The sequence below is a fragment of the Daucus carota genome, chromosome 5, assembly GCF_001625215.2.
Source record: "Daucus carota subsp. sativus chromosome 5, DH1 v3.0, whole genome shotgun sequence".
NCBI classification, from domain to species: Eukaryota; Viridiplantae; Streptophyta; class Magnoliopsida; order Apiales; family Apiaceae; genus Daucus; species Daucus carota.
Genome location: NC_030385.2, coordinates 44,444,545 through 44,468,901, shown reverse-complemented (window position 1 = coordinate 44,468,901; position 24,357 = coordinate 44,444,545). Strand labels below are relative to the sequence as shown.

General features: G+C 34.7%; 4 protein-coding genes across 12 annotated transcripts; 1 reads left to right on the top strand and 3 right to left on the bottom strand.

The window, feature by feature from the left end:
• Positions 1 to 183: 183 nt before the first annotated feature.
• On the bottom strand, positions 184 to 2,823 carry LOC108223807 (hypothetical protein). The gene has a single exon (XM_017398232.2). It carries the CDS (start codon positions 2,569 to 2,571, stop codon positions 274 to 276), a length of 2,298 nt encoding a protein of 765 aa, XP_017253721.2. The 5' UTR covers positions 2,572 to 2,823; the 3' UTR covers positions 184 to 273.
• Positions 2,824 to 3,903: 1,080 nt separating this feature from the next.
• Positions 3,904 to 6,494, bottom strand: LOC135153045 (subtilisin-like protease SBT3). Its single transcript, XM_064094798.1, has one exon. It carries the CDS (start codon positions 6,223 to 6,225, stop codon positions 3,955 to 3,957), a length of 2,271 nt encoding a protein of 756 aa, XP_063950868.1. The 5' UTR covers positions 6,226 to 6,494; the 3' UTR covers positions 3,904 to 3,954.
• A 1,801-nt stretch (positions 6,495 to 8,295) lies between these two features.
• LOC108220316 (iron-sulfur protein required for NADH dehydrogenase, mitochondrial) lies at positions 8,296 to 12,625 on the bottom strand. 4 transcript variants are annotated; one of them, XM_017394054.2, is made up of 9 exons: positions 12,416 to 12,620; positions 12,204 to 12,330; positions 11,514 to 11,636; positions 10,803 to 10,900; positions 10,467 to 10,593; positions 10,074 to 10,159; positions 9,187 to 9,312; positions 8,567 to 8,749; positions 8,296 to 8,414 (listed from the first exon to the last, which is right to left on the bottom strand). In XM_017394054.2, the coding sequence occupies exons 1-8, from the start codon at positions 12,485 to 12,487 to the stop codon at positions 8,579 to 8,581; spliced, it is 930 nt and encodes a 309-aa protein (XP_017249543.1). In that variant the 5' UTR covers positions 12,488 to 12,620; the 3' UTR covers positions 8,296 to 8,414; positions 8,567 to 8,578. The 4 variants fall into 4 exon arrangements, with proteins under 4 accessions (XP_017249543.1, XP_017249546.1, XP_017249544.1 ...); XM_017394055.2 differs by lacking the exon at positions 8,296 to 8,414 and having other exon boundaries at positions 8,423 to 8,749; positions 12,419 to 12,616; XM_017394056.2 differs by lacking the exon at positions 8,296 to 8,414 and having other exon boundaries at positions 8,423 to 8,749; positions 12,204 to 12,322; positions 12,419 to 12,578.
• A 783-nt stretch (positions 12,626 to 13,408) lies between these two features.
• On the top strand, positions 13,409 to 19,715 carry LOC108220240 (uncharacterized). 6 transcript variants are annotated; one of them, XM_017393951.2, is made up of 9 exons: positions 13,409 to 13,555; positions 13,846 to 13,925; positions 14,043 to 14,086; positions 15,672 to 15,798; positions 16,829 to 16,977; positions 17,241 to 17,348; positions 17,433 to 17,552; positions 18,810 to 18,983; positions 19,257 to 19,715. In XM_017393951.2, the coding sequence occupies exons 2-9, from the start codon at positions 13,847 to 13,849 to the stop codon at positions 19,356 to 19,358; spliced, it is 903 nt and encodes a 300-aa protein (XP_017249440.1). In that variant the 5' UTR covers positions 13,409 to 13,555; position 13,846; the 3' UTR covers positions 19,359 to 19,715. The 6 variants fall into 6 exon arrangements, with proteins under 6 accessions (XP_017249440.1, XP_017249439.1, XP_063950669.1 ...); XM_017393950.2 differs by having other exon boundaries at positions 13,846 to 13,937; XM_064094597.1 differs by having other exon boundaries at positions 13,477 to 13,575.
• The last annotated feature ends 4,642 nt before the right edge of the window (positions 19,716 to 24,357 follow it).

The following is a 24,357-nucleotide window of genomic DNA, read 5'->3' as shown; positions in this document are numbered from 1 at the left end:
ACACTCGTGACTCCATTCCATTGGCGGAACAAGGGAGACTGACTGAGACTGAACTAGAAAAATTCGTTGGTTTCAAAGGTAAAAAATTATTACTTCAGAATTAAGAGTCATTTCAATTTCTAGTTCCGTCACTTCATGACTCATCCTATTGTGATTTTAGAAAAATGCGTGTACTATAAAAGGTTAGGTTCTCAAATGGAATCATTGTGTGATGTTTATTCATATGATTAGTAACTGTGGCTATTACATGAAAAATTAAGTACAAAAGACAGGTTAGTCATCCCCTGGCAAAATATCGGAGCTGAGATTTGTAACCAAAATCGGACTCCTGACAACATGTTTACCTCCAACTTGGATCCAACTGATAGAGCCATGAATGATGCTGCTTTTCAGCTTTCGCGGACCTTGTACAACCAATTTGTAGCTTTGCTTGTCGTATTTTTCCTTAAAAACCAATTTATCAGGGACAGCTCTGACTACCAAGCCATCCATTGGGGTAATTTTTGCTTCATAGACTGATATTTCATCTCCAACATTAGTCACAGTCCTTTGAAATTCTTGCTGAGCCAGGACACCTGAATCACTTGCGTCGAAGAAGGCGATGAAAGAAGGGTAATTGAGGTCCAGTGAGGGACTGGAGCAGTTGTTTGTACCTGTTCTTGTAACAGTTTGTATTTGCTTGCTGGTGTAATTCAGAGCACATAAGAGATTTATGTAATCTAATGCGTTTACATCGTATATGAGCCCGGGATCCAAGGCCTTGTTCGGATTGACATGGCCAGCTCCAGTGGCAAAAGGAGTGGCTGGTTGGTTATAACCAATATCTTGGATTGGGCTGTTTGTATTGTCCAAAAAGTCTGCTGTGGTCATCATTGCAGACCGGATTGCTGCAGGGCTCCAGTCGCGGTGAGCTCCTTTGAGCAGCGCCGCAAGCCCTGCCAAATGTGGACATGACATTGAGGTACCAGATAACAGATTGAAGTCACTGAAATATTCAGTTGAGCCAACTCGAGCGGCTTCCACATTGCTAGGCCAAGAAGCTAGAACAAGGTCACCAGGTCCCAGAATGTCAGGTTTCAACACAAATGGACAACTAGGCGATGGTCCTCTCGAGCTATAGGCAGCTACTTTAGGTGCTGGTTTGGTACCCAAACTAGTTTTTTGATATTCAAAGCTAGCTTTTGCCTTCTCATTTGAGTCGACGTAATTCAATATTGTTTCACCATCTTGTGGATTCAATAAGAGAGCTGGAAAAGAGGTCTGAAGAAAGAGCCCCAAGTCTGAGCTGTTTGTTATGAAAATAGCGGCAGAAACATTTGCACTTACACAAGCATACACTTGCTCAGTGAGTGCATCACCACTCTCAAATTGGCACAGTACAATATTTTCCCCAGCCTCCTTAAGCTCTGTGTCATTGTGACATGCACCCTTGAAAAGAATGTTATAATCCTGGCCGGATGTTGAGTTCCCCGGGTAGAGTGTTTGGCCTGTTATTACAGCTCCATTTCCAAGGGTTATGTATGCAAGGTATTCGCGGTCAATTGAACCAGCTGCAACTGTTAGAACCCATGGTGTGCCGTTATGTAGTGTCTCTAGATAAGGCCCTTCATTGCCTGCAGAAGTTGAAACAAATATGCCCTTCTCAAGGGCTGCAAACGTCGAAATTGCAATGGGATCTTCAAAGAAAGCCACACCATCTAATCCCAAGGATATTGATAAGACATCAACGCCATCTTCTATTGCCTGGTCTATTGCAGCCAAAATATCTGAAGAGGCAGAGCCTTCATCAAACAAGGCCTTATACATGGCAACTCGAGCATTTGGGGCCATGCCTCTAGCCGTTCCATAGGCATAACCGAAATATGATGCATTGTCTACATAGTTTCCAGCAGCCGTGGAGGAGGTGTGAGTGCCATGTCCATCAGTGTCGCGAGCAGAATTCATTGCTATGGTGGCATTAGGATGCCTTGCTAGCAAGCCTTTACTAAAGTACCGCGCTCCAATAAGCTTCTTGTTGCACAAAGAGGAATTAAACTGTGTACCAATTTCACATGTCCCCTTCCATTTGGATGGAATAGGTGCCATGCCATAATCATCATAGCTCTTACTCTCTGGCCAAACCCCGGTGTCAATTACGCCTATAATGACATCTTTGCCATAATCAGACTCCGGCCATGCACCATAATTGGAGTTGAGGTCAAGAAACTTGAAGGTATGAGTTGTGTCAAGTTTCACAGGAACATCTCTAAAAGAAGAAACATACCCTGGTGAGCTTTTGATGGATTCGAGCTCGGAATCAGAAAGAACTGCACTGAAACCATGCATGGCATTAGTGTAGGTATAAATAATTTTTGAGGATGAGGGAATTGTGGTTGTGCTAATTTTCGACTCCTCGGTTCTTGAGGCAAGGGTGGCCAAGTACCAGCTGTGGTGGTCAGAATAGGCTTTTGGCATGGCTGATAAGTCCATATGAACAATGTAAGAATCTGTACCATGAGCTAATGAAGTGAAAATGAACTGTGAAATTGTAATCAAGAGAATGCATACATTGAAATGGATTTGTGCAGCCATGGTCTAGTTTGAGTGATTAAAAACTGAAGTGGGATGCTGCTTAAACTTCAGTTGATGGATACTTATATACTGGAGTATAAGCATGGAAATGCAAATTTAATAAGTAATCTTCACATCCATATTTCAACTTGTTTGTGTGCATGATGTATTCTTCAAAGAATTTTGGAAAGACTTGGGGACCCTCCTTTGTGATAAGAAGGGCTACAAGGAAGATTTTTATGATCAAATACTGTCAGAGCCAAGCAAATAATGGAGGGTTTGTGGACTAAGAATGAGAGCATGGGTATATAAGAATTACAAATATATTAATCACATGAGCCATATTCTTTTCTGAAATTAACTCTACCAAAATTGAGTATATACCCTTTGGAGGATCACTGTTGTTTTTGACATTAATCGAAATCTCGTACTTGTCAGATCATTCAGTAACTATTTTCTATGATAATTTATATCAATATTTTTAATTGTTTCACAGAATTTATACAATTTACAACTTTTTCGTTGTCGATCTAAGATATGAAGCTATGAAAGTAGAGTGATTTGGTCCATGCCATCGTGGAGCAAGATGGCAGTATGATCAAAAGGCAAATCACTTTTTATCCTAGTATTCAGAATCACCCTAAGATAAAAAGTGCTTTAATTTTTCAATATTAAATAAATATATTAAGTTATAAACATGTGCAAAAATTTCATGGTACCACACGTTACAATAATTCAGGAAACCACTGCTCAAGTGGCAGTCCCTTCGATCGAGCCATTAGCATTCATCAGAGTAATCTGAACTTCTAAACGTCGTTCATCTAAAACCTTAAGGAAACACACAAAATGACGACGTGTTCGGAGAAACCTCGTTGGACAAACAAATAAAGCAGGCTGGCTTTAAGAAAATGAAGCTTTTCTTTTTAGTTTTTATATTATGTTTGGTCACAAATCGTCTTCAATCCTATCTTATAGTATCCATACAATGTATGCATGGAGAAGCTATCAAGATATGATACTTGACTTTTGCTTCAACAATACCAATCATTCTCTTTTATTTTATTAACGGTAGGTTGGAGTTTTGTGATAATATAGATTCCTCTGTTAGATTATCAGCTAATCAATGTAGTTTCTGAATTAACATCTGCGTAAATATGATTATGTGTGAAAAATGAAAGAAGAGGATTTAAGGTCTGTTCTGCAGATATCGCTTTACTTGCATATCAGAAACAGCGCGATTATCTGCAGTTCTGTACATTGCTTGATCGCGTTGCAGGGGATACACATTCGGGCAAAATTTATTGCAGAAAAGCAAAATTAGCGCGAATGTACTGATATATTGACAGAGAAATATAATGTACCTTAAAAAGTTTATTCAGATAAAATTTAAGTTGCAGCTGTGGATTACCACATATCTACTGCAGGCGATATTACAATAGGACTCCTAACTGTGTTCTTAGAATTCTTCTCAATCCAAACAAGTGAACCATGTGTAACAGCAGGAGTCACAGCTTTGAAATTAATAGTCATGGTGTAGCTCTTCTTCTCGTTTTTCTTCTGAAACATCAATGTATCTGGCAAAACCGTTATAATTGAACCCTTTGGCGCTGTCACCTTGACCTTGTAAGTAGCTGCTGCATCTCCGACATTGGTGACTGTCCTGTAAAACGTCTGCTGCAATGTTCGGCCACTAGTCTGATTAGTGTACAAGGTGATAAAAGACGGATAATTTAAATCAGAGGACTTGTTCATGCAGTTGTAGCTGGCTCTTGTGATTGCATTGATTTGATTTTGCGTGAAGTTCATAGAACAGAGAAGATTAGCGTAGTCTTGTGCTGTGGCATCGTATACAAGGCCTGGATTAAGTGCACGATTAGGGTCTACGTGGCCTGATCCCATTGCTAATGGGGTAGCAGATTTAAAACCTGTTCCAATGTCTTGGATACTGTTATGCGTATTGTCCAAGGGGTTGGCTGTGGTCATCATTGCAGACCGAATAGCAGCAGGGCTCCAGTCGGGGTGTGCACCTTTTAGGAGAGCAGCGAGACCAGAAGCATGAGGACAAGACATGGATGTCCCTGAAATTGGATTAAAGTCGCTTGACAACTCGATATTGTTACCTATATAGGCTACACTATCATATGGTATCCAAGAAGCCAAGACTAATGTCCCTGGTGCCATTATATCTGGCTTTAATATCCCGGGATAACTTGGTGAGGGGCCTCTTGAACTGTAGTCGGCAACTGCAGGTGCTGGTTTTGTGCCCACGAATGTTTGTTGAAACTTGATGCTAGCCAATGGTTCAGAAGAACTTCTTGCGTATTTAATTACAACAGCTCCATCTTTGGGATTAACCACAACTCCAGGGTAAGAAAACAGTTGAGACTTAAATACGTCAGGAGAGTCTGTGATAAAAATAGCGGCAGCAACGTTTGATCTAGAAATGTAGTATAACTGTGAACTAAATGAGCCTGTGTCACTGCATACAATGACAGCAGAAGGAGCTCCAGATAACACCTCATCGGAATCACAAAGAGACATGGTTTTGTTATATAGTAAGGGCAAGTTTCGGATTTTGGCTCTTGCAGGAAACACGGTCCATCCGGTGATGACCAACCCGTTGCCCAGACTCAAGGTCCCTGCAAAATATCGGTCTATTGAGCCTGCTGCAACAGTCAAGACCCATGGAATGCCGTTGTGCAAGGTTGCGGTGCGTGGCCCTTCATTTCCAGCGGATGAAGAAACAAGCACACCTTTTTCCATTGCACCAAAGGAAGCTATGGCGATAGGATCCTCATATAGAGGCACATCATCAAAGCCCATGGATATCGATATAATATCAACTCCGTCAGCTACTGCCTGATCCATACCAGCAAGAACATCAGATGCATATCGTCCTTCATCCCAGAGGACCTTGTACATTGCCACCCTGGAACGCGGAGCCATCCCTCTTGCAGTTCCCAAGGCATAGCCAAAAAAGGATGCCCCTTCGACGTAGTTCCCACCTGCAGTTGACGATGTGTGTGTACCATGACCCATAGAATCCCGGGCAGAGTTCATGCTTATCTTAACATCAGGGTTCTTAGCTATAACACCTTTGTTAAAGTATCTAGCTCCAATGAGCTTCAAGTTACAGAGTGAAGCATTAAATTCTTGCCCTTCCTCGCAAGTCCCCTTCCATCTTGAAGGAACCGCAGTCATCCCATCATCCTTATAGCTCGCGCTCTCAGGCCAGACTCCCGTGTCAATGACACCAATGATAACATCTTTGCCATAATTGGAAGCAGGCCACAACCCCGTGGCAGGATTGAGCGAAAGGAACTCAAAAGTATGCGTTGTGTCCAGTGTGACAGTCCTGTCACTATAAGCAGACACGAATCCTGACGACTTCTCAAGAGTCTGCAGTTCATTCTTAGACAACAATGCACTAAAACCATGGAATGCATTATCATAAGTGTAGATGAGGGTCGGACCATAAGCATGACTCGTAGACTTAACAGACTCAATCGCAGACATATACCAATGCTCATGACTAGCAAAAGCCTTTGGCATGAACGATTTGTCCATATGAACAATATAACTAGATCTCTCATCATCTGCTAAAGTTAAGCTACCATGAAAAACCATAAAAAACAGCCATGCACATAACAGAAAACTCACCTTAACCAATCCCATTCCCTTACTGCAGATTGTTCTGTAATGCCTCAATCTACTCAACTCTCCTATCCAAGAACTTACGAAAAATAAGAGTGTTTTCACTTGCAGCCACTACGTAGATGTGTCTGTTCAAATATCTATATTCAATCGCAAACCAGACAAGTTTAAACAATTGTGTAAACTAATCCTTAGACAAAAGAAACAACCCGGGCGGCTCAGGCTTTGTCTCTTGCTAATACTTTTGTCTAGCGCGCCATGCCAAGGTCCTTATGTTATAGTCTAGTTGCCCTGTCAACTTCAGTGTGCACCCTCAAGTCAAATTGATTTGCAACTCAAACTGGACGTGATACAAACTGGTTAACCCCAAAAGCCAACTGTGCCATGTGTAGATTATAGTAGGTCAGTTTCATCTGAAAGTGATTTCAATCTAAACTTAATTATTTGCCTCTAAATCAATAGTAAGTATAACTATGTCACTAATCACTCTATTGATCTTTAGAAATCAATTTGATCTTATGTAATATTTATACACCTAGGAGATCTTTAGTAATAACATCAAGAATATCTTCTGCAATTACCACAGGATCAGGGGATCACTCATACTTCAGCATAAACAACAGAAATGCTAGAAGGATTACGGCATATCTTAGGCGATTAGAGTTCATATCTAATGGAAGTTAAGTCGGAAAGGGAAACCATTGACTCGTATAAATTCATATTATGATAGCGATACAGACACCAGGAGTGTCATATGAGTGTCGCGATGGACCAGAGCCACTAGCGGTAACCTATCAATCATGATGGACCAGAGCCACTAGCTTAACTCTGTAATAACCTTGAATGTTGCTTCTTGCCTTTCACTCTGTTAAGTATCGACCACCTCAGACATGAACAATAACTACAACGAAGAGGACATACTTAGAAACATAGCAAGAAAAATCTGTTTTTATTAGTAAGTTCTACGAATCATCACCTAGGCAAGTTCTGGGTTCAAATGATAAAGATTCTTGTTTCCATAATTGTTCAACAATTAGGTGCTTTTAGTTTTATTAGCCTCTTTAATGTTGTTCAACAATGAGGTGTTTTTTGGTTTCATTAGCCTTTTTTATGTTGCTGGTGATTTTATCTAATTGGAGTACAGAGCTCTTTGGTACCCACCAAGGCACCAACTCTGTTCTTTTTAATATTTACACCAAACAAACAAGTTATGATTTTTCGTCAAAAACAAGTTATGGTTTTGATGCTAGAGAGCCAGAGTTTAATTATTAATCATTTAATAATATAAATAAAGTTATTCTGTGTAAATTTATAAGTGAACTATGTCTCTAAAGACTCATAGACAGAGTTTAGTTTATGTTGATCGGCGGTCTGATTATGTGTATATTAATACTTTCAGTCGAAAAAAAGGGGCAGACACCTTAACAATCAAAAATATATTAATACCTTCAGCCGAAAAAAAGGATCAGACACCTTAACAATAAATTTTTGATGATACATGGGTGCTTCAATATCATTCAGCAAAAAATTATTTATTTCTGAAAATTTTCACATTCAGCCTTTTTTTCATTAAATATATGCTACCATTGTTCGTATGTTTTGGATACCGGCCGATATGTATTAGAGAACATAAAATTTGAGCATCATCCTGCAAGTCTGATTTATTAGGGGCAGTCCAAAACTCATATCGTATTTTACTTATACTAGGGCAATTCAAGATAATTTGTTCATATTATTGTTAACAAAAAGACCCGAGTCTGTTTCAGCAGCAAAAAACACGGAATCATGCAGCACAATGGCCTAAGACCTACATGTTTTGCTGAATAGTCTCCAGTACAACTTTTTGTACATCTGTAGGCAATAGAACCACAAAACTGAGAACACCAACTTTCGGGGATGGAGCTGTTTACTGATAGCTCATTAATGCTAATTAGGACACTTATAATTAGAATTGATACAACATTTATAATAGAGTATCATGTCCATTGATATCGAATAATATACTTAATTTATTATTGCTAGAAGATCACATAGTAATCCAGTCTCTAGCTAATCACCATGTACACTACACTTTTACTATGAATGCAGATGAGCTTTCCGTAAAATCTATGCTTTAAAAATTTAAATTTTTTACAGTTCAGATGTGAACAAGTGAACGAATAAACAGCTGAACTGAGCAGTTCATGAGGCTATGGTGGCCTTATTTAGCCCTACAAAATAGAGTTCAAGAATTTCATTTAGAGAAAAGAAAAGGGTAACTGGCATTTCATGTGAGTGTAACAAAACCATCTACACATTCACATCCTAGAAGCGCTTACAGTCACAAATCTACACGGCTCACATCATAGAAGAGCATACATACCATCTACAAGGTTTACATGATTATCTCTGGTTGGACATCTCGCTGCTTCGCCAAGTCTTCAAGTATGCTCATAATGCTTTGAGCCACATCACCATATGATTTGGCCACCGCGGAATCAGGGTTGGACACTACTATGGGGACACCATCATCAGAACCACTTCTGACTTCCTCCACCAATGGTATCTGAAAAACAGACCGAGGGATGATTATAATCTAAAGCAGAAAAGCCAAATTTAGTTACATGTGAGGCCCCTCTACTCACATGCAAATAAATACACAGAGATTCATTCTTCTATTGGCAATATGAATTAGGGTTTGCTGAGTATTTCATTCGGTAAAGGGGAAGCATTGGCCTTTTTTACAGATAAATAGATAAGGGAGGTAAATCTAGATAAAAAACACAAGCACACTACCAATAAGATTATATAAATTTGTGAAGGGAACATAGATGATAGAACTAGTGAGGTAGCTCATTAAAATTTATCTCGGACATAAACAAACGGTGATCTCAAGGAAAGAAAAGAAACATGCAGTTCATAGTAAGCCTACACCAGCTACTCTCTAAACAGCCTGACAGAATTATAATTATCTCAACTTTTGAAGTTGAATAAAATAAGTACCTCGCCTACAAATCTCAGACCCATATCTTCAGCAGTTTTGCGAGCTCCTCCTTTCCCAAAAATGAATGATGGTTCATTACAGTGTGGGCACTTGAAGTAGGACATATTCTCTATGATACCAAGAATCTATAAAACAAATATAATATGCTATGATATACCTATCCAGTATTGTCAAGTCAAATAGTAACAATATTCTATCAGGTAACTTCCTAGAAATATTTCTTTCAATTCAAACAAAAAGGAAAAAGTTTGTCCAATATATAAAAAATAAGCACCGACATGGATGACATGCAGAGAGCGTGATTCAGTAGTCAGAGACAGGTCTAGCTTAATTATGAGCCTTGGTTGTGGATTAAGAAATTGAACAATATATACACTCCAAAAGTTTGATAACGAATCAATATAGTAAAGAGGGGTCTTGGACAGTAAAAGGAGTATTGCCATGAGCCAATATCTGACTTTTATGAAATACCTAATAAAACATAGTATTAATTTAGGCTAAAATACATCTCTAGCTCCCTGATGCATATAGTTACATTATAGCACCCTGAGGTTGACTCATCTGTACCTTAAGCCCCTTTTTTCGCCTATATTTATAAGAAATGTTAACTGTGTGATGAATCTTTGCCTTTACCACCACCTTTGGCTTTGAATGTGGAGAATTTGACAGCTAATTCCCTTCCCCCAGCCAGAATGTATAACGCAAGTACTATAATCTTCATAAATTTAGACAGATTAGGTTTTCGAGGTATGAATGAGCAGACATTAAGGTGCTAGACTGCTAGTAAAACAAAAATTAGATATTAGAATGCTAGGTAAAAAAAAGGTCAAACATATCTTAGGCTTATAGCCATTGCCCACTAATATAAAAAATAAAATGGTCTTACAGGCACTGCGACTTTAGAAAACATATTTACTCCTCTCCGAGCATCCATTAATGCGACATCTTGAGGAGTTGAAACAATCAAGGCACCTGGTATCAAAATGAAGAAAGTATTATCAAACAAAGATTAGTTGAAGCCAAAGTCAAATTTGTCTCCAAATCTTCTAAAGCATCCCACCTTATCAAGAAATGAGTAAGGATGTGCTACATATCTATTACAGTACATAGCTGAAATGTAATGCATTTGAACTTTAAGCAAGAATGGAGCTTTATTCAGACATTAGTCATATGAAGCTTATATGGCACAATGCCCCACTCCCTGTACATAATAATTCACCAAAACCACCAGATGATAAACTGAATAGAGGTAAGACAAAATTGAAATGTAATCGCTTACCTGATAATTGCAGCCTTTGTGAAATTGATATCTGGGCATCACCGGTACCAGGAGGCATATCCACCACGAGAACATCTAAATTTCCCCAATCAACTCCCCTGGTCAATTGTTCAAGAGCTTTCATCACCTGCAAGTATATAATAAAATCTAGTTTGCTTAATGTTAAGGAAGTGCAAAAAGAAAAACTACTTAGAACTGGTTGTACTTCAACTACGAGCAAAACTAGTGAAACTTAACTTTGACCCATTTGTAAGCATTCTTCAAAATGGTATCTCTGAAGGTAAAAGAATGGAATGGAAAACAAAAACTCAAAAACCATACAAAACAGAGACATACCATAGGACCTCTCCACACAATTGGGGCTTCTTTTTCTACCAAAGATCCCATTGACATACACTTGACACCATGGTTTTCTATCGGGATCATCTTATTGGCTGAGACCAAAGTTCAAAAAACAAACACTATTATTATGTAAGGGTACAAGAACTTGATCCCATATACCACTCATTTCACTCAATGGAAAATTTGACAATGGTTTTAACAAATGAGCATCAGCTTAGTTGTCTGGTAAGATATTAGTCGCTCTTTCGAGTATAACATTTTGTTGTTTAAGAAAAGGTGAAGGTGTGAAATAAATGAATAATAATATAATAAAGATACATATACCATCATGTAAAGTGTTAACTGTGCTAACAATAGATACTAAAGTATCATGTACTCTGATTACCAAGGTCTCGTACATTTTATATTTTTAAAGAGGGGGAGAGAGGAGATTTATCATCCTAATATGCCGAATATGTCAAGGCACATCTATTACTGCATACAGCAATATGATACTTTGGTAAGATAAACACTTGGCTCAATAATTAGATGTAGAGTGCTAATTGAGATGAAGTAGTAATGCAGTCATGGAATACTTTTTGAACTAATTTGATACCAGAACAGAAACAACTTAGTGTCTAACTAGTTTAAGCAACAATAGCATCAGCAACTTCTATCGAAATATAAAGTATTTATGAGGAGAACCAGGAGAAAAACAAGTGTCACCTTCACTCACTTCAGGCTTTCCTTGAAGCTTCATCATTGTAGGTATAGATGGTCCATAAACGTCCGCATCAAGCAAACCAACACTAAGCCGGCACTTATTAGCAAGTGAGACAGCTAAATTTACTGTAATTCAACAATTATGCAAAAGCCAATATCAAAACATCATGCATGAATCAAGCTTTCATCTCCAAAAACTACGAAACTATGTGCTTAATAAGAAACATTAACTCCGAATATGACTGCTGAGAGCAGAGCATAAACACAAGGAGGGCATTATTATCAAGCATGCACATGTTATCACGAGATTGAATGTACATTTGGAATTTTTGACAGGAATCTAAACCGACACAACATCGACAAATTTGAGAGACAAAACCCAAAACTGACAAGCGCAACACGATTAACCCAATTATGATCCAAACTTACTCGTTTATCAATAATTTGTTCATTAAGCTCATTAGCTCATATTCAATTTTAACAAATATCAGTAAGTCCTACAATCGCAAAAATCTTGAAATGTTAACGAAAATGAACTAGGCCTAAATCCAAACTACCACCCTCAAATGTATTCATATCATAATTCAAAAATGCAAAAAAAAAAAAAAAAAAAAAAAAATCAGTTGCGAAATAAAATCGAGTTCACCATTACATACAAAAAACAAATAAAAAAACAAGCTTTAAAATGATTACCAGCAGTAGTAGACTTGCCAACACCCCCTTTACCAGAAGCAACAGCTATGATATCTTTAACCCCTTTAATCTTTAGACTCTGAGTATTCATGCCCTTCCCACTTTGCACACTATAATCTCTGCAAAGCTAAAAAAATTTAAAGTCAAATTCACATGTAAAATCAAGAACATTTCAAGAAAATGAAATAAAATTAAAAACCCAATTGGTTTACTACAGTGAAAGATCTGGAGAGCTTCTTCATATGCTTCAATCGCTGAAATGGGTCATTAAGCGGGGTCATCATATTGTATATGCAACTCAGCAATTGGGTCTCAAAGATAGTGAAAGACGCAATTTAAGATCCAAAAATGCAAACTTTTTTAGGGGTTTTCGTGGGTTTTGCAAAAGCAAGTACAACACTATGAAATAATATGTCTTAGTGATTTAGCACAAGATTTAGCACATGAGCTCCAATAGTACTACCTATATCCATTTCTTATTATTATAATAATATTAAATAGTGGAAGAGAGAGGGAAAAAAAAAGAGGAAAATGATGTGAAGGAGAGAGAAAAATGAATATTTTAATGATAAAAATAGTTTAGAAGTGGCTAGCATATTCTAAAAATAGGGAAGGGAAGGCTTGTGCTAGTGATTTAGCACATCACTAGCATAGTGTTGGAGTGCAATTTTATCCCATATTCTCTATTTTTGGATTTAAGACTTGATTTAGCACACCTATTGGACTTGCTCTAACTAGTTTGAAAGCAGACTGGAATTTTAATATAATAATTATTACGACGATGATGATAAAATAATAATAATAATAATATAATTATTTTTAGCATTTTTGTTATAATTATATTCTATTAAATTTATTTCAAATAAACATTTAATTTAATAAATAAAATTTTATAATAAATCATTATTGCATATTAGATTCAAATATTAAAATAAAAATTGATATAGTATAACTTATTAAAATAATAAAAAAAATTAGAAAAAGTATAAAAGAATCATTATTAAAAAATTGTATATTTTTCATTAATTTAAAATTATATATATTTATGGAATCAAAACTAAATAGTTAATGTCAATTTAAAAATTTATCAAATAATTTTAACCAATTTATAATATAATTAATAAATTAATCAAAAATCAATCCAAATCCAAATTTTTATAATAAATCAGAAATTCTTAAATTAACCGTTGCACAGAGTAATTTGGGTTTTTGCGATGTTTTCTGTTGGAATTAATTAATTTTCAAGAACATTGTTTTACAACTAGTAGCCTTTTGGGCTAAAACCCCAAACCAGCATCTTCAATTACAACTCCAGGCGACTCAAAAAACGACTCTTGCAAGCTCAGCTCAGTGTATGTTTACATCATTATATGTATGTGTTTATGTATATGTTTTTTTGTTACTTGCCTTATATATAGCTTGTAAAACCCTATAACACAAGAATATGAGTGATGTTCTTTTTATTTACTGCATTTTATTGAATTTGAGTAGATGGGTTTCTAGTTTTGTAGCAGAATCATAGCTTCTTGTATCTATGGGTTATTGCTTTTGTGTAAAGATCTTTGATTTTTTTAGATATATGGCTTGTTATGTTCTAATTTGGTCTACTCATTTTTATTTTTTTAATTTGTTATGGTGGTAGCATGGCTGTGTCTATTTCCAGGAAGTTTTTCGGTTCTTCTGGTGGTTACTTTCGGGCAATATGTTGTCGGAATCACGGGGGTTTGTCATTGAGTATTTCAGCTACTACTTGCTGTTTAATTTTCTTACTTAAAAGTGTCATCCTTTTGGTTTATGGTGTTGGCATTGTTCAAATTTAATTATTTTTTTGCCAAACAGCCTCGCAGAGCCACGTTTCTCTGGAATCATCTACAGAAAAGAAGGTATAGTACTACTCTAGCATATGTGCATTTGTCACGTGGTTTCTTTTGATCCCCTATGTTCTAAATGTAATATCTCCCAAGAATTTCTTCTTTATATGTGTTTATGTTCTTGTAAGTTGATTCCACACTTTGTTTAAGTATAGTTTGTGTTGTGCCTTTTCACTGCTTTACAAAAGTGCTTTTGGTGCCTACTGCCTAGTAAATAGCAAACCACCCCCCCCCCCCCCCCCCCAATTTTTCTGCAGGGCATCATATTACAGGTCATCTTTCATTTCGGTTTAGAAGTCATCAAGATTACTTGAAATATCACTATGAAGTCCTACATTCATACATTCCTTAAGAATCATGTATATTTCACTGTGCTTTTGTGTTCCAATCATTTTTTTTTTTTACTGTCTTTTGATAGTTTGTCCAGAATATAAGCATTTACAATTTGACATTCCTAAGTATAATCTACTTTCATTCCTTTGCACAGTTCTGTTGCAAGTAGATTAAAAGATACTATACCATTTTCTTATATATTGCTGGTTACATAGGATTTGTGCAAAAATATTGTAGGACTATCGGAGTACGTATGTCATGTATCCATGAGACCTTTTTTGTTCTTGCATTATAACTATGAGACTTTGGATGAAGGAAGAATATTAAATTACTGTAGACTTGTGCTTCAGTTTTTCTAATGATGCGGAATGTATTTAATGCATTCTAATATCAGTCTGTCTTTGATCAAATAGTATTTATATTTTAATTACTTCTCCATAGGCATCAGTTTGGGGTTAATAAAGGGATATATTTATTTTTGGTTGAAACTTGAAACAGAAACGCTCTTTGTTATGTTTATTTGTCTTTTATCTTAATTGAGTGCTTCCTTGATCACTTTTAATTGTACTTCCTCTATTTAATACCTTCAACTGTACACTATATATGTGTGTGTGTGCACATTTTTTTCGCCCATAATGTAAATCATCCCCAACCTTCACGTACTTTTTAACTTGCTTTATTGCTAGATTTTTATAAGAACGTGAATAAGTTATGGCATGTGTTGTTTGAATAAGTTATGGCATGTGTTGTTTTCCTAGTTCTGCAACTCTTGAGGACAAAATATTGAAAACATTGACAAAATAAGTTTTGGGTGGATTAGCGCGGAAAAACTATCAAGGTGATAAATCTTCAAAACAATCACTAGTCCTAAAATATCTCTACCGGTGGAGAGAGGATTTTGTTCGATCCCAAACCAACAACACGTAAACAAATTGTAATTTCAATAATAAAAGATTGCATTTTTCCTTATATAGAAGGAAAATCCTGAATCTTAAACAAGTAGAAAATAGAAATACTAATTCTGAGGAAACTAGTAAAACAAGAAAATACGTCAATTGTTATTATACTACCATAACATAAAATTTTTTAATTTTAAATATAATTAAACTCGTGATAAATTACATCTAACTTTAATATTGAAGAACAACATAAAATATATAATAATCAAATTTCAGTTTCTTGCTCCACATAGATATTGTTATGATATTAGTTTCATATCGGCCTTTGCACTCATCAAATTCATGTTATTTTGTTTTTTATGCAGACTAGATCACCTTTCTCTGCTTTTCGAAATCTGTCAACTTCAATATTAACTCCTGAATCAAGTGAAGGAACATTTCCCTCTGATTTATTATCCACCGCACAAGTTATAACTCCAGAACGTAAGATAGGTATGTAGAGGGCGCAGAAATGTTAATAGATTTTGCAATTTTTTCTTAAAAGGTGATTGTTACATGTATGTATAGGTTTATCACCATGATGAACATAATGTGTGTGTGTGTGTGTGTTTGTGGTGCTTAAAATCATACATAAACCACCATCCAGATTCCAGTAGAAACTCCAGTGTATGTACGACTATCGGGGTGTTTGTTAAGTGGAAGATAAGTACCTATATAGGTACAAGAGGAAGAGAAGCTAAAGAAAACATCTTTTATGACTTGGCGTTGTGAACTAACTTGGTAAAGTCCTTTGTCTCATCTACATGTTTGTGTTGTACGTACATGTTGATGCTATATATCATATATAAATATAACATAATCCAGCAAAAGTCAAGTAAATAAGGTTGCCTTGGAACATTTTTCAGCACTCCTGTTACCTCTAGTACTTCAGTCTAGATCCACCTAACAATTTCTAGGATGCTATTGTAAATTTATCAATTATATGTTTATGGTGGTATAGTGTCGTCTCCAAACATTGGGCAGCATAGACTAACACATTTGCGATAACAAAATTATATTTTGATCCTTAAACAGTTACATTTTATCAGCATATATTTTCTTTCTAGATTACATTGTAGATCCATTAGGAAGACGTGACATGTAAAAATATATGACAAAGTAGACACTAGACTGGTGGTCTACACTGTAGCCCGCCCCAAATCAAGAACCATCATCTTGCAGTGAAATGTCATCTCTACGCCATAATGGTTCTGAAAAACAATATGTTTTTGGTAAAAAATTGATTTTAATACAGCGGATTGGACTTTTATCTAAAGGTCATGAAAAGAACAGTTTCTATCTGTATAATGGGGGTAAGTGGTAACAACTGCCGTCTGATCACGGATGGACATGAAGTTGTTTTAGTTAGGATCATTTTTTGAGTTGTTTCTGTTCAATTTACAGGACCTATAACTAATACTTTTTCGAATCTTATAGACTTGTTGACTGCTATTTTTAATTTAATTCATTCATTATATTCCAGGACTCTATCAGGATTTGGTTATCCCTGTTACCAACTTTAATAATGAAGATAAGGGCTTTATGGTTTTGGCTGGTGATGTATTTGACGTTCCTATTAGAAAGGATATTATTCACCGGGTTGTAAGATGGCAACTTGCAAAACGACAACAGGTACAAGTTTTGCAACTTGTATTAAGGGAACTTGGCTGGAGAGTTATATGTTGGCAAGGCAATTATAAATAATGATGTCTTATACTAAATTACTGGAGTCACTTGCTTTGGTCTTTACTTAATTTTAAATTATTACATCGCTAGTAGCCACAGAGGATTAAATGTCTTTGTTTGTGGAATAATGGCATCATCTTTCCGCATCACATGATTAAAGTTTCCAATTTTGAGTTGTACCTAAGGAATTCGGAATTATGTTCCTGCAGGGAACTCATTCCACAAAAACTATCAGTGAGGTCAGTGGAACTGGGCGAAAGCCATGGCCACAGAAGGGCACAGGTCAAGCAAGGCATGGTTCAAGGCGTGGACCTCAGGTGATTTTATTACCATTTAGTTGTTCATCAATTTGGGTATATATACTTGGACTAATATTGATAGATTTGTTTGACGGGTTATAGTGGAGACATGGTGCTACTATGCATGGTCCAAAGCCACGAAGTCATGCTATTAAGCTGAACAAGAAAGTTCGTCGGCTAGGGCTTAAAATTGCATTAACAGCTCGTGCAGCAGAAGGAAAGGTAATTATCCTCACTATCTGTACCTTGCAACCTCTACTGACTTGTAAAAGCTGTGGTTCCTGGAGCATCCGAACATGTAATAGAATTCTAGTTCCTGCAACTAAATGCAATTAGAATATATGTTATCTTAGTCCGGGTGCAGGAGTTTGATCGATCAAAGAGTCGGATTCTTATTTCTTAAAATGTCAGAATTTTTTACAATAATTCAAAAGTGGACATGGGTGTGACTCATGTGAGACTCCGCTTAACGCTCATGGTTTGATATATTTTTTAATTTTTTTTGACATGTCTTCAAAAGTGCCTATACTTGTACTTCTTTATTTTTGTCACAACCTATAATTTTACTTTATGTACTGTGCATTACATGAAAGATCAAAAGGATAATATATACAGCAACTTGCCATAAGAGCATCTCTAACGCTAGAAAACCCTTAGCAAAAAGTCTAGGTGGCATGCCTTGAATAGAAAATATAGATAATATGTAATAAAATGGGCACTCCAATGGACCGTTCCCCTTAGCAAAAAATATAGCTAATCATTTCATACTGACTATATTTGGCCAACCTCTGGAGACCTGTTTTTAGATTACACATCATTAATACCATATTAAAATAATATATTTTATTTATAACAACTTGAATTAATAATAACATGGTATTTTTAAAATATAACCAATCAATATAGCCAATCTCATCGGAGCACAATGTCTTACAGGAATTTTACATAATGGGTATTATATATAATTTAGCCGACCATTATTAGTTGGAGATGCTCTAAGCCTTTATCTTACCTGGAATGGACTGCTAAAGAGTGACGTGTAAGTTGACGATATGGGTATAACATTAAAATTGAGAACTCCTGGGAACAAAGCTTACAGTTTTGGCATTGCATTTAGATCTCATAGATTTGCAAGTAGAAAACCACTGCAATTATTTTGCCTCTTCTACCTTTTTTCCGTGAGTTGCTGAACTCAGTGAAGCATGTATATTACATGGTGTAGATAATCTTAGCTATGAATTTAGGGTTAAATACCCCTGCTGCAAAACATTGGAATGACACAGAAAAAGATTGTCGAGGTTCATCTTGGTAACTGTGAACACAATTTGTAATTCTTAGTTTGTTAAATACTATTTGCTATTTTACTTTGTCTTAGTTTCTAGTGTGTTGTAAAAAAAATTCTGTTTGTCAGATATTTTTGTTTTAATATTCCTACAAACATACTTGCAAGCTAGCTATAAATATTTGCCTAATTTACAGCTAGCAATATTTGATGATCTGGACGTTCCTACACACAAGACTAAGAACATTGTGAACTATCTGAAGCATATGGAGAACACCAAGAAACTTCTTCTTGTGGATGGAGGTCCCATCGATGAAAAATTGAAACTGTCTACTCAAAATCTGCACTATGTCAACGTTCTGCCTTCAATTGTAAGTCCTGTTTGATTATTATTTTTTTGTGTGTGTGTGTATTATCTTGTGCAGTAATATATCAAATTTTCGGTTTGTTATATCTCTTAGTGCCCACCTCACAGTTTACAGAATGGTCATACCCAAACTTGCAACGAATTGCTAATTTGTTTGTTTGAATCACAGTAAATTCTGCAGGAAATATTAGCAGGGGATCTGTTTTCCAATTTATTTTTTTATGTGCATTTGCCTCTGTGTGCTCATGCTTCACGTTGATTTTAATGTTTTATGCAGGGCTTGAATGTCTATAGCATATTGTTGCATGACACTTTAGTAATGTCACGTGATGCTGTTAATAAGATAGTTGAGAGGATGCATACACCAATCAACCGTTAAAAGCAATATCTGCTACCTCAGGTACAATGAATTTGATGTCGAGTGAATCTGGTTTTTTGTGGTGCAAGGAAGAAAAAAAGAGATATCAGAGGATCAGCAGCTATTGTATTAGTACTTTGGGCACCATCAAACCGTTCCGAGTCCTTGGCTCACCCTTCAATATTGTAATAAAACGTAGGCTATTCCTGCTCTCTGAGTGTGAGGAGATACTTTGGAAGGGTCAAAAGATATTTAGGTAGGATATTCTGGTTGATTGCCAATTTGTAGTATTCCTTTTGGTTTTTACTAAACTATTGCTTTGAATTTTCCAACCAATTGTTAATGATGCACACAAAGCATGGGATGCTGTTGATTAAACATGCTTAGGTGACATGATCACTACTTTGATGTTGGTAATATGTGCTGGACTCTATTATCAATCATCTCAATTGTCTTGGCACAAACCAAACACTGCCCACTTAATAGACCAGTCCACGGCTCATTTCGAGGGAAAACCCGAATAATTATATGCCTTCGTATTTATAGAAATTTCTCTTAGAGAAATCGTCTCCTTGTCTTTAGTAGTTTAGTGTATTATTTGAGTTGACCCAGAAACTTGGAATTTTTCTCAATTGTAGATTTCAAGATGTCTTTTATAGATTTCATATGCATATAATTGGGGCGAAATTGTAGATAGCAATGCCATGTGCTTCCCCTTATTATCATATACAAGCAATGCCCATTGCCCAGGTCCTTCATTGTGGACTTGGGTGGGTCATGTAGTCCTTGTGTTTACGCAGACCCAAACAAGGGATCATGAGTTTTGCATCCTATCATGTTATAGACCAAGCAAGAGGAAAATTATATTATATCTTGGGACCAGTCTTGTACAATCCAACCGGTGCCCGGAAAATCTTACAACTTGTTCCATTATCATAAGCGGTTTGGTTCTTAGTCCAAGTCGGATTTCGTTGTCAGATATATTATTGTTTCTTTTCCGGACTTGTAAGCGGAATAAACATGCTCATAACCTTAGTCCAAGTCGAATTTTGTTGTCAGATATATTTTTTCCTTTTCCGACTTGTAAGCAGAATAAACATGCTTATGTTAAGTAAAATGTAATTTAGTATAAATTAAGCTATATATTTTCCATGAATTTACTTTGTAGCCAAGTATGTTCAAATGTTGTGGCTGGGGCCTTGGGGTTGTGGCATTGTGTGGTGTGTTGTTGCTTTGAAGGATTGAGTTTGTGTTTGTTTTATTAGCCTGCACACAGGTCAACTAATGTACGTTGTAATGCATGTCCACGACACTCCTGCAAATATAAAATTACACGGAATTTACGTAGGGAACAGAGATTAGATGATAAGAGACTTGTACTAGTGTGGGTCAAATTATATTAATGCATCATTATTTTATTGTTGCCTCTTCCTATCTACTGCGACACTATCTAATTTGTTCGGAAACAAAAACTAAAAACTGCAACCTATTTTTAAAATATTAAATATATGTTTGACAAACTGAAATTAACATGATACATCTAATAATTATTTATTACATGAATAAAATTATTTTTAAATTTACCATAACTTTCACACTAAAATACAGCCTTCTTTTGTTCACAATCAGATTTCCCATTCTATCTAATTATATAAAATAAATTAATAATAATCGAAATTCAACATTATCTTTGAAATAAATCAATGTAATCAGTATTTAATGTATTGTATTAGTTGAACATAGACAATACTTTAAGAATAAAAATTAAAAAATTGGTCAAAATAAAGAGAAAGGAGGAATATATATTACACGTTAAAATCAAAACAAATGCTAGTTTAAGAACACAGTACATTCAAATTAACTTTGTGTTTCAGGTTAAACAAACGAGGTCACATGCGTGACTACAGTGCATAATAAAAAAATATAATAATAATAATATGAATCCGTATGGCATAATATATAGCATCTAGGGTCTAGAAGAAAAGACACAGAGACAACACAGAGTATATGCTAGGCAGGATATTTATACACACAAAAAAGTAAAAAGGAAACGATAAGCAGCAAGTATCAGCATGGACATTACTTGTAAGTTATAACTTATAAATTATAATTCAATCATTAGTTAGTAAATTAAAATCATTAGTTAGTAAATTAAAATCTTGACAATAAAATAAAATAAGCAAGCTGGGATGTAACAGCACTTGTGTATTCTATGTTGTTTTGCGGATACAAGCCGTGTATTGACTGGGCTCAATGTGGGGATCTATGCGAAGCTGGCTAACGCTCAACTACACAATCAAAGTTATGCAAAATGGTTCAATGTTGACCACTAAGTCATAAACTACATTAGTTTTAATCCGCTAACGATATTTATTGCTATCGGAAAAGAAATAAAAATAACTTTCGATTTCAGAAAAAATTGTGCTGGCGAATCAATCAGTGACACGCATTACTAATACGGTTAAAATTGTGTGTGCAACGCTTCATTTTGTATACGTGAATGAGCTTGGAATGGGCAATGTATATCCTTTTAAAATTGGATGAAATTGGATGAAGACTATGTGATAAACTGATAATGCATATCCTTTAAGCTTACATGAAGACAATGTGTGTGATGTTTAACACAACCAAAAACATTAAACTTATTAAAGTGATTCTTATGAAAGTCATGTCTTACCTCACAAAGCATGGATATGCAAATAATTCAAAATGGCCAACGTTGAGGCCAAGGTGTATGTTGTATGTATTACTCTTTTCTGTTAGCGTATTATGGCATGTTTTGGCTGAGCCTTACCTCCCGCTTCTAGATTTACAAGTAAGAAATAACTTATTTAATTTTATAAAATTGGATTATTTTAATAGATAATTTATAATATTTTATTATTATTATAATAACTTTATATCTAATAAATTATAATATTCAAAAAAATTATTCAAACATATGAACTAAAAATTATTTTTCACTTATTAAATAATAAAATATGCATTTTAAATTAATTTAAATGACCGGTGTGGCCTTCAGTTTAGAACATCATGATGTTTGTTACATGGTATAATAATAAACTGTCTTATTTATTCAAAAAAAAAAAACAATAAACTGTCTTATGTGAAATTTATTATAAAAATATTGTTTTCGGCTGTTCTTTTATTTTTCAGAACTCTGTAAGACTGTAACATTTAGTTTATAATATGTTATAAATTTTGCATGTCTTTATAGGAGTATAACTTTTACCGGAGACTGAAGATCTATTTAATTTGTCTTATTTTTCAGAATTAAATTATTATTTTTTTGACAGACAGAATTAAATTAATTAATTTTGAAAAAAACATAAATATGTGTTTTTTCCAAAAATAATAAACTTAATTTTATAAATGAAAAATATTAAATACCTATTTAATAAGCAATATCAAAGAATATTTTATAAATATGAAATTTTTTAACAAAATAAACTTTTTTATTTCCATAAAAAAAGGCCTTCAAACTTATCCTCTATATTGCCAACAAAATATAAATATTATAATAAAATATTTAGGACCCTTCATCTCGTGACAATTACGCTTAATTTAATCACAAATTAGTAGTTTATTTAGCGATAGCAAGACGGTAAAAAATATGAGTTTTTAAACTCTTAAAGTACATGTAGTAAATGTGTCTTGAGGTGCACCACCAAAACTATAAGCAAAGGCAAAGCAAACTCAAAATGGTGCTATGTTATTGATGAGAGGGGGAGAAAGAGAAGCACCAAAGATGGGAACAATATAAGAGTGCAAAAGTAGCACTCAAGAGTCAAGTCATGCTATTCACACACCTTTAAATTTTCCGTTAACAAAATATTATCACCAAAAGTAGATGTATGCATGTCAATATATGTACCGACAGGCTTAGGTTTATCTAGTGGGTATCCTATACATTTACTCTCTTCTTTCCTACCCAAAACACACACGAGACAGAATATTTAGGGGACCTAAAATCATCTAAAGGCCAGCCTATGTATACATACATACGATACTAGAAAAACTTGTACATAGATTATGCGGTCAAGTTTACACAACCGAGAATACAGCTTGCTTGCTACTTGCTATAACTATTTTATTATGCATATCACTTGCACATTGATTGGTGGTTCCATATGGGCTCATCATGCACTATTACCGCATTTTTTGATTGTGCTTATCACTTGCTTCCGTTCCCATTAGCGAATTTATAGTATTTTATTTTTTTCAGTCAAATTAAACCATGTTGATTTTTATCCAATATGTCACTGTTGAGCTCATAATTCTGGATGGGTGTATCTCGTAGTAATAGAATAGAAAAGATGCAATATTGAAATATGTAATCTTTCCGTTTATTTAATAAAAAAATATCAATGATCTTTATTTTTATCTCACATACTATATACTTTTGTTGCCTTTTGTTTTGTCTGCCTTTTGTTTTGTTTTTGAACAATATAAAATCAATGCGTCCTAAATCATTTAAGAGAGATTTTTTATTGGTCAAAATTTCTTCATCAAATAAATAGATATTTATTTATTAAATAATACATTTTGAATTAATAAAATAATATTTTTTTCAATTTTGTTGTTTTGTTATAGTTGTGACTTAAATATTAATGTTTCGAAATTTATTATTTGATATTTTAGTTCAAATAATATAATATTGTGAGAAATTATTTATATGAGATGAATGATAAATTATATATTTCTATTATAATAAAAGTGAAAAAATATTATGAAATACAAATGGTTCAACTGTTGATAATAATGATATTTATATATTAAAAAATATTTAATGGTGACATAATTATACTAAAAAGGTATAATTATCTCATATCATATCATACTGTCTATAAAATATATTATAAATTGAAACATGATATATATCATATAAATATAAGATATAATGTAATTTATGACATCACATTAATTTACATAAAAATAAGATAATATAAAATCGTAAATATGTAAAATATATTAAAATATAAATATCTTAGTATAATAGTTAGGTATAAATCATCATCAC

Coding starts and splice junctions, on each gene's coding strand:
- LOC108223807 (XM_017398232.2), bottom strand. CDS start 2,571: ATGGCTGCACAAATCCATTTCAATGTATGCATTCTCTTGATTACAATT.
- LOC135153045 (XM_064094798.1), bottom strand. CDS start 6,225: ATGGGATTGGTTAAGGTGAGTTTTCTGTTATGTGCATGGCTGTTTTTT.
- LOC108220316 (XM_017394054.2), bottom strand. CDS start 12,487: ATGATGACCCCGCTTAATGACCCATTTCAGCGATTGAAGCATATGAAG. Junction 12,331..12,415: donor TCTCCAGATCTTTCACTGTA/GTAAACCAATTG, acceptor AAATTTTTTTAG/CTTTGCAGAGATTATAGTGT. Junction 11,637..12,203: donor TGGCAAGTCTACTACTGCTG/GTAATCATTTTA, acceptor GTTGAATTACAG/TAAATTTAGCTGTCTCACTT.
- LOC108220240 (XM_017393950.2), top strand. CDS start 13,847: ATGGCTGTGTCTATTTCCAGGAAGTTTTTCGGTTCTTCTGGTGGTTAC. Junction 15,799..16,828: donor AACTCCAGAACGTAAGATAG/GTATGTAGAGGG, acceptor ATTATATTCCAG/GACTCTATCAGGATTTGGTT. Junction 17,349..17,432: donor GTTCAAGGCGTGGACCTCAG/GTGATTTTATTA, acceptor GACGGGTTATAG/TGGAGACATGGTGCTACTAT.